This window comes from Panicum virgatum, chromosome 1K, assembly GCF_016808335.1.
Source record: "Panicum virgatum strain AP13 chromosome 1K, P.virgatum_v5, whole genome shotgun sequence".
Classification (NCBI taxonomy): domain Eukaryota; kingdom Viridiplantae; phylum Streptophyta; class Magnoliopsida; order Poales; family Poaceae; genus Panicum; species Panicum virgatum.
The window spans coordinates 7172239-7181467 of record NC_053136.1 but is presented as its reverse complement, the minus strand read 5'-3'; the positions used below and the strand labels follow the sequence as shown (position 1 = coordinate 7181467).

The 9229-nt window shown below is 46.5% G+C and overlaps 2 protein-coding genes across 2 annotated transcripts; one reads left to right on the top strand and one right to left on the bottom strand.

Annotated features, from left to right (window-relative positions):
- LOC120678127 (probable glycosyltransferase At5g03795) lies at nt 1-3217 on the top strand. The gene is made up of 5 exons (XM_039959311.1): nt 1-456; nt 1001-1287; nt 1834-2066; nt 2182-2339; nt 2642-3217. Exons 1-5 carry the CDS (start codon nt 1-3, stop codon nt 2741-2743), a joined length of 1236 nt encoding a protein of 411 aa, XP_039815245.1. The 3' UTR covers nt 2744-3217.
- Nucleotides 3218-3526: 309 nt separating this feature from the next.
- Nucleotides 3527-6040, bottom strand: LOC120678220 (cyclase-like protein 1). The gene is made up of 6 exons (XM_039959391.1): nt 5390-6040; nt 4955-4999; nt 4716-4788; nt 4516-4613; nt 4183-4253; nt 3527-3955 (listed from the first exon to the last, which is right to left on the bottom strand). Exons 1-6 carry the CDS (start codon nt 5799-5801, stop codon nt 3830-3832), a joined length of 825 nt encoding a protein of 274 aa, XP_039815325.1. The 5' UTR covers nt 5802-6040; the 3' UTR covers nt 3527-3829.
- Nucleotides 6041-9229: the final 3189 nt, after the last annotated feature.

Below are 9229 nucleotides of genomic sequence, written 5' to 3'. Positions count from 1 at the left end.
ATGGCCGGCCGCGTCCCGGGCGCCGCCGCGTCCTCGCCCCTCCCCCGCGCGCTCCTCCTGCTCGCGGCGCTCGCGCTCTTCACCCTATCCTTCCTCTCCCTCCGCTCCCTCCGCCCCGCCGCGGGGCCCTCGCTCCCCACCGCCGGGGTCACCTCCTCGCTCGGCGCCGCCGACAAGCCCCGCCCCATCCTCCCGCTCCAGCACTCCTCGTCGGCGTACCACTCGCCCGAGGCGTTCGCGGCGGGGTACGCGGAGATGGAGCGGAGCTTCAAGGTGTACATCTACCCGGACGGCGACCCCAAGACGTTCTACCAGACGCCGCGGAAGCTCACGGGCAAGTACGCCAGCGAGGGCTACTTCTTCCAGAACATCCGCGAGAGTCGGTTCCGCACCGACGACCCCGACAAGGCGCACCTCTTCTTCGTGCCCATCTCGCCGCACAAGATGCGCGGCAAGGTCGGTCACCTCTTCCCGTCCTCTCACTCTTGGGACTCTATTGCTCGTTTCATGGCGCTGCGAACCAGTAGTAATGCTATTAATCGTTGGACGCGTTGTGTTAAGGTTGAACTGTTCTTATCGTGTCTTGGTCGCCCATGTCAAGGTTGGCCAATGCTAAATTTGGCCACATAGGAGTAGGGTTATTTTGAATTTCGTAGCTGAATGTGGAGTGTGGCTAAGATCACCTTGATTGAACTAATATTACTGCTAGAGTTTGGGCAGTTGGTGCTTTGTTTATGTGCATGAATGGACAATGTGATTAAATCTCTGATCTGTATGTTGGTTCAGTTTGCACTTGTAATGGTTTCTCACTTCTCAAAGTATGTTGATCAATGTGTGCTTATGGCTGCAGCCCTGCAGCAGCAAAAGTTAGTAGTGGGTTCTGTATTGCTGTCCCTACTATTTACATGTATATTTTTTCCTTACTATTTACATGTATATTTTTTCTGGTCTTGATTCATGGCCATGATAGTTGCTTAGATGTGTTGTTTTGACCTTGCAGGGAACTTCATATGAGAATATGACAGTGATAGTTAAGGACTATGTAGAAGGATTGATAAACAAGTATCCGTACTGGAACAGAACACTAGGTGCAGACCACTTCTTTGTCACCTGCCATGATGTAGGTGTGAGAGCATTTGAAGGACTTCCATTCATGGTGAAAAACTCTATTAGAGTTGTATGTTCGCCAAGCTATAATGTTGACTTTATACCTCACAAGGATATTGCTCTTCCTCAAGTCCTACAGCCATTTGCTCTGCCTGAAGGAGGAAATGATATTGAGAACAGGTTAGTATTTGTTCAACATAGATTGCATGAAAACCTGCTGGTATGTTCCCGTTTGATTTTTTCCCCTAGATTCTTTTGGTGTATTCATGTATGATTCTAGTGCTTATATTGTATTGAAAAGTGAAAATTCTGTTTCAGATGAAAAGCTATGCAAAATGCACCCAATCGTCTCCTCATTCATGTATTGAAGTGTATATGTTAAGTTGCTACAATCTTGTGCAAAGAAGCACTTTTATTTTATACAACTGGAAGTAGCACACGACCATTTTCCAAAATTCAAAATATAAGGCTCGCTTGTAGATTCAATGTTTATTTCTCTTCTTTTCTTTAATACTCTTTCCTCTCTTTATCATTTATGAGTGTTCCCTAGACAATAGCACCATTGGCAACATTGCTGCTTTCTTCTATCATTTCTCAGTTTTACAAATTCCTCGATTCCCATGCCCAACCAAAATATGCCTCATAAAAAGAAACTGTAAATATCTAGTTGCACTGTTACTCTATTGCAAAATATATATCTTACAATTGTTTCTGCAATCGAAACAGGACAATTCTTGGATTTTGGGCTGGCCATCGCAATTCCAAAATAAGAGTTATTTTGGCACGAGTCTGGGAGAATGACACAGAGCTTGCTATCAGTAACAATCGGATTAGTAGAGCTATTGGAGAGCTAGTTTATCAGAAGCAGTTTTACCTTACGAAGTTCTGTATCTGTCCTGGTGGCTCTCAAGTTAACAGCGCTCGTATATCTGACTCAATACACTATGGTTGTGTTCCTGGTTAGCATTTCTATCAATAGACATGCAAAGGACATGTCACTGCTATATCTATTTGCATTTCGTCGGTTATTTGCCTGATTATTTTGTTCTAATACAAATTCTTCTGTCCTTTTAGTTATTTTGTCAGATTATTATGATTTGCCTTTCAATGATGCCCTTGACTGGAGAAAGTTTGCGGTTATACTTAGGGAGAGAGACGTGTATCAACTAAAGAGTATTCTGAAATCTATATCACAAGAGGAGTTTGCTTCATTGCACAAATCTCTGGTCCAGGTTTGTTTATTCTGAACACTTTCTAACTCTTACTGTATTCTGTGAATTCACTGTCATCCTACAAAAGAGTATTTGGAATTTCAGATATTGAATTTAACTGTAATAGAAAAAGCGATATATTGGATGACAAGATAGCAAATCATTTATCAGTAGAAAATTAGCTACCCTGAAGTTTATTTTTGTGAAGAGTGAATTATTTGATCTATTAGTTTTGGGATGGTGTTCTGAGTCTTTTTGAGACAACTAGATGCCTAACTGAATTCTTATTTAGTCCTGGGCTAATTGCTTAAGTTGGATTACAGGTGCAGAAACACTTTGTGTGGCATTCACCTCCTGTCCCATATGATGCATTTCACATGGTTATGTACGAACTATGGCTGCGGCATAATGTGATCAAGTACTGAAGCATACTCTAGTGAGTTTTGATTGCTAACCTATACGACCGATCCATCAGAAATATACTGCCAAGTCTGACAGCCTACTGCCAAGTCTGACAGCCTGCTGGTGCTACCTTGAATGGGGCCATTTGTTCCTTTGCTCTTAGAATCTCCAGCTGGATGGATCATTGAATATAATGGGTAGCTAGTTAGCTATGCATATTGCACTAGAGAGCATCTGCATGAAAGTAGGTCAACGTTGAGCATATATCATACAACTGGAGTCCAGTTAATAGATGGATGCGTTAATTCTTTCAACAATAGTTGGTTTTCCACATATTGCAATCCTTTCCTCTAGATATTTTTGTATTTCATAGATCAATCTGCCTGGTTGATCGCATGCTGTTTCTCATGCAATTTTTGTGTTCAGACTTGTAAGTAATGTACAATATTATTGACGAAAAATAAATTAATTTTATCTGACTGAACAGATTGCTGTGAGCTGTGACTGAAAAAAAGTTGGTTCTTTGGTCCATTCTTGAATTAGAGAATTTTCAATACAAACATTTTAGTTTATAAGGGATGAACTGAGAAGGTGGACAATGCCACAGTACTTTTGCCAAATTCTAGCAGTAGCCAATTTTTTAAACCCTATATGCAAGCCGATATCCATGTAATGTTTCGAAGGCCATGTACTCCAAAGACCAATGATTTGTAACATCTTGCGGTTCTATCAGATCATCAGAATCACATTATAGAAAGAACATGTGCATCTGCAATTTGGTAATTCAGTATGCAAGATGCCTGTGCTAAGCTTTAGGTACTGCTAGTAATGGAGAATTGCAGATATAGCTACTATTACAGATTATAATATTGAAATAACAGTTCAAAACAAGCAGACAGCATTTGCCTCCCATGTGAACCACTGTAAGTCTTTCGTACAAACATGGACATGTGACATGTCAGTAGTAAATTATTGACGTTTCCTTGTTGAGTTCACAAACATATCAAAATGGAGTCAAACATTTCCTTTCATACAGAGGTGGTATTTGTGCCAGGATGCAGTATCAGCTGGCATGATACACTGTCACCTTCAGCAGTAGTACCGCGTGGTCACTTGATAAGGATGCACCTGATTGGTGAGCCATCACATCCGATCAGTCTGAGAGGTAAGCAGTGCAACGTGTATATTCCAGCCTTTACATGATCTAGTTTCAGACCTTCTATTGGGATTATGTCCTGTGAGAAGCAAAGCAACCAATGATTCATTTAAATGCATCACTTGACACCTACACATGAAGTAAAATGTACTTTGGAGATGCAGAAGTAAGCAAGCAGAATACCAAAAGGGTTAGTTGACTTGGAATTTTAGATACTTTGGCTGTGCTTGTCAACTTCAATAATGTAATTGCATGTTTTTGAGTTAAATAGAATGTTTGACATGGAAGTATTATGGATTTTCTTACCGGGTTATTTAAAAAGACCAAATGGGCTGAAATCAAGTGATCAAATGCTGCAAATGATAGATAGTCAACCCCTGCATAATTGCCATATCAGTAAGTTGAGTATATTTATTGATTCACCAAGTAACAAAAGGCCAAAGAAGAAACAAATTATCCACAATTACAGGCTCCTAGAAAATAATTTCTTGAGCCCTCAACTGTAGATCGAGATTACAAAAAAGTTACAAACACATGGCAATCAGCAAATCAGAGACACCAAGATCCATTCAGAGTTTTGCTGATGATCTATAGTGCAGTGCATGTGTGCTGTTGCCTGTTGGGAGCATAGTTTCTTACCAACTAGCTTGATGTCAGTGTTATCAAGTAACCACTGCGCACCATCCTCTGTAAACCCAACAAAACTCGTGTCGATTTCCTTTGTCCACATCAGCTTCCTGGAAATCATTCAGTTCTACGTTCAGTAGTCAACAAAATTGTTGTATAATGATATCTGAATTTTGAAATATCATGTCCTGGGAAAAATAAAAAAGTTACACCTGTCTGTGTTCAGTGTCCTGAATAGAACCCGACGAACTCCTTTAGGGATATTTAGGGATTCCATTGCTTCGGCTGTGTGCAGTAAGTGGGGTTAGTATGTTCGGCATTGTTCATGATCCCTTGAAATCCTAAAAGAAATGACCACTTGCTACTAAATGTTGGTAATGATGTCTGAATATCTATCAGCAATAATTCATTTGAATAGGAGCTAGTTTGATGATGAAGTAATGCAGGATACCTGTTATGTTTGTGTCTCTTGGAACATCAATGAGCAATGCAGGCCCTGTCCAGAAAAAGGAGAATCACGCACTGTCAAATCATTCCTTTGCGACACGGCCTGTTGTGCTTTTTAGATCTGTTTGGAATGCAGAAATTTCCTATGCTCGCTGTATTTATCAATTCCAACAAAATTCATGTAGCAGAAACAACAATAATAACAGTCATTTTGCATGCATTTGGAACCTGACAATATGACCTACAGGCTACAGTAAAAACCCGTCCAAAGTCATTTTTGAGAGAGAGAGAGAGAGAGAGAGAGAGAGAGAGAGAGAGAGAGAGATGTTTAGACAATTGATGTGGACTATCTGTAGCAAACTAAGTAGATACATTAGCATTTTCATAAAAAAAAAGATGCATACGCATTTAGCGAGCCAGAATTACTTGGCGAACTCACCATTGAGGACGTCGAGGTCGAGCTTGTCGACGTCCAAGCCGGCCTCGAAGTGCGCCTGCACCATATGGCCCGGCGCGTCGACATGGGTCCCGGAGTGCACCAGCATGCGCAGCTCCGACACGTTGCTGACGGACCCGTTGGCCATGGACTCCGCGAGCCGGGTCACCGGACCCAGCCCGCCGTCCCGCCCGGGCGCCGGCAGCTCCGGTCGGTACGCGTGCGTGATGTCGATGATCCGCCCGCCGCCGTGCTCCTCCAGCCGCGCCTCCGCGCCGGCAGCGGCCGGCCCGCAGGTGCCGCCGGCGTCCGGGTAGGCCGGGTGGGCGCCGCTGCCACGGGCGACGGGAGCACGGGGCGCCAGCATCACGGCGACCGCTAGGAGCATCGCCATCAGAGGAGGAGGAGCAGACATGGTCGATCCCAAGCTCGCAGCTCAGACTGGCGACAAGATGAGGAATCGAGGAGGAGCAGCTGAGCAGCCCTGTGGACTTTTCTAGCACATGTCAGACATCACATGATAGCAGCAAGCCACTCGATTTTTTCAGCGATTGGGAAGGGCGGATGCCGGAGGAGAAAGCTTCGAGGTTTTCTAGTAAAAAAGCATAGCACTCGTCATCAGAACAGAGTTGGTGGCAAGTACCAGTAGCTAATTGCCAAAAATTTAGGCATGATTGGAGTTTCAAGAGGTCGGATGGGGCTCTGAATTCAAACCTGAACACAACTCATGCTATTGTTATATTCTGATACCCCTTCTTGCGAGCAGTAGCTTCTGAATTCAGACCAAACAAAACCAAAAATTTGGCTGCAGAGTACATGCTCCTTCACAACCATATTAAACTTTTGGATAAGAGGACCGGGGACCAAAATCCTAAACATCTAGTTCAAATTTTCAAAATTTGAACCAACTGTTGCTTTATTTATTATTTTTTTGGGAAATGTCCAGACATATCTACATGGCTTGCAGCATTTCCTTTCATACAGACAGACATGGCTCAGTATGCACCGAGATTGATAAGCCAGGATGAAGCATCTCAGGTGGCTTGATACAGTTTGTCCTTCAGTGACACCAGGGAGCGATTAAGCGATCACTTGATAAGGATGCATCTGACTGGCGAACCCTCGGCTCCAACCTGCCTAAGAGGTAAGCAATGGAGATTGTATACTCCCACCGGGACATCGTCTAGTTTCAGACCTACCACTGGGATTATGTCGTAACAGAACAAAGAAAGTCAACCATTGGCTCAAATGCTATGCACTTTTTAGATACAAGAAAAAGTTACTTGAAATAAAACAAGCACGAAAAATTTGGAACCAATAGACTACACTAGACTAGTTGTCGGTTTCGGAAAACAATGTAACTGCTCGATGTTCCAAGTGTTGGTGAGGATGTTACCATCGCAATCCTTCGCCTGTAGGTTCGCAATCCTTCGCCTGTAGGTTCCTGGTCGTACTACCTCCGCGATGGTGTATGGTCCTTCCTATGGCGGAGAGAGCTTGTGCTTGTCCTTTGTTGAGAGTATCCTGCGCAGCACCAGGTCGCCGACTTGGAGTGTCCTACCTCGTATCTTCCTTTTGTGGTACCTGCAAAGAGTTTGCTGGTAGCGGGCCGAGCAAGCGAGGGTTGTCAGTCATGCTTCCTCTAGCAAATCGATGGCGCCCCGCTGGGCCTCGGCAGCCAAGTTGGGGTCAAAAGCCTTGACCTTGGGTGCGCCATAGTCGAGGTCGGAGGGGAGCACGGCCTCGGATCCGTATGTGAGGAAGAAAGTGGTTAGGCCTCTGGAGTGGTTGGGCGTGGTGCGCAGACTCCAGAGTACTGCGGGTAGTTCTTCCACCCATCGTCCAGCGAACTTTTTGAACTGGTCGAAGATTCGTGGCTTTAGTCCCTGGAGAACCATGGCGTTCGCTTTTTGACTTGCTTGTTGGTTCGCGGGTGTCCGACCGAGGCCCAATCGATGTGGATCCCATATCCTTCAGTGAAATCCTAGAATAATTTGCTGGTGAAGTTGGTGTCGTAGTTAGTGATAATGGAATCGGGCACACCAAATCTATAAACGATGTCCAGAAAAAACTTTACGGCTTCTTTGGAATCAATCGTGGTGATTGGTTTTGTCTCTATCCACTTGGTGAACTTGTCAACTGCGTCAAGGAGGTGGGTGAGCCCCTCGGGTGCCTTTCTGAGGAGTCCAACCATGTCGAGGCCCCAAACAGCGAATGGCCATGTGATGGGGATTGTCTGCAAGGCTTGAGCCGGCAGGTGGGTTTGCTGGGCGTAGAACTGGCAACCCTTGCAAGCGCGGACGATCTCTTCTGCATTGCGTAAGGATGTGGGCCAGTAAAAGCCATGGCGGAAGGCTTTTCCAACCAGATATTGTGGTGCGGCATGGTGTCCGCAGATCCCGATGTGGATCTCGAGAAGTTCCTTGCCCTATGCCATAGGGATACATTTCATAAGCACGCCTGCCGCAGATGGGTTGCGTTTGTAGAGCTCGCCGTCAACGACGACGAAAGTTTTGGCCCGTCGTGCAATTCACCGGGCCTCATTCCGATCAGCAGGAAGAACATTAAGGATGTATGCCAGCAGGTCCGCCCTCCAGGCTTTATCCGGGCCACCCAATGCGCTGGGTTCGGATTGTGCCGAGTCATCTGCCAGGCAGTGAGGGCCCATGGGCATCTGGTCGGGTGTGGGCCCATTGGGGTGGGTTCCGCTACATTTTCGGGGATCTTTTCAGCGATCGGTGGTTTCTCTCGCACCGACGGGATGTGAAGGTCGTTGGTGAATACTCCGTTGGGGACGGGTTTGTGCTCGGCTGCCATCTTGGAGAGGGTGTCCACGTTGGAGTTGTCCTTTCGCGGGATGTGGTGGAGCTTCAGGCCGCAGAACTTTCCGTGCAACTTGCGGACCTCTTGGCAGCACGCGTCCATGAGGGGGCTCTCGCGGTTGGAGTCCTTTGTGACCTAGTCGACTACCAACTTTGAATCACCGAACACGTACAACCGGGTCGCTCCAAGTTTGAGGGCTATGCGGAGACTGTTGATGAGCCCCTCGTACAGTCACCGGCAACCAGGTTCTCCAGGCCCGCGGGCACATCGTCCCAAGACAGGTCGGCATTCGAAGAACACATACAACCACGAGCAGCAAGTTCATGAGCAATGCTATTACAATAACGAGGATAGTAGCTAATAGAGAAAGATGTTAAAGTAGGCTACAACCATCGCCTTAATCTCATGCACAAGTCCCCCCCCAGGCACAGGGGACAAGTCCGTCCAACCGATTGCCATCTTCAACAGCATGGGGTCGGTCTCAGCCGTGATCTTGGTCGTCATACCCCGTTCACCTGCTGCTCTAATGTAACGTCCCGCCTCCCCGAGGCCGGGCCCGCTTACATCTGGCTGCTTTCTAGGACATAGACTGTCCTCACAGACCAACACTAGTCTTTTCTGCACACTTTGTCCTCACTCGTGCGCACCCGGGAAGAACTTCCCGGTCGGTCACCCATCCCCAAATTTCTCCGGGCCAAGCACGCTTAATCTCGGAGTTCTTTGGAGACCGGCTTCCGGAAAAAAAGTTGCAACTTGTTGGTATGAGTATCCTATTAATCCTATTAAGCCCTGGGCCGGGGTGTCACATGCTCACCCCAAGAGACCGACGTCCTCGTCGGTCAATCCCAAACCAGGAACGTCCTCTCTTGGCCACGTCCCGTACGTCCAGTGCCAGCAGCCCATGTGCCACGTCCGTGCGTCCAGTGCCAACGGTCCCTGTGCCACGTCCGTGCGTCCAGTGCCAACGGCGCATCCCAGATGCCCGTGCACAGACCCGCCATGCGCCCGTGCACATGCCGG

Bases quoted from the DNA above. Each gene is read 5' to 3' on its own strand.
- LOC120678127 (XM_039959311.1), top strand. From the start codon at position 1: ATGGCCGGCCGCGTCCCGGGCGCCGCCGCGTCCTCGCCCCTCCCCCGC. The intron at 457-1,000 runs GTCGGTCACCTC...TTGACCTTGCAG, and splicing joins CGCACAAGATGCGCGGCAAG to GGAACTTCATATGAGAATAT. The intron at 2,067-2,181 runs GTTAGCATTTCT...CTGTCCTTTTAG, and splicing joins ACACTATGGTTGTGTTCCTG to TTATTTTGTCAGATTATTAT.
- LOC120678220 (XM_039959391.1), bottom strand. From the start codon at position 5,801: ATGTCTGCTCCTCCTCCTCTGATGGCGATGCTCCTAGCGGTCGCCGTG. The intron at 4,789-4,954 runs GTATCCTGCATT...TACTGCACACAG, and splicing joins AAGAGACACAAACATAACAG to CCGAAGCAATGGAATCCCTA. The intron at 4,254-4,515 runs GTAAGAAACTAT...GCAATTATGCAG, and splicing joins CACTGACATCAAGCTAGTTG to GGGTTGACTATCTATCATTT.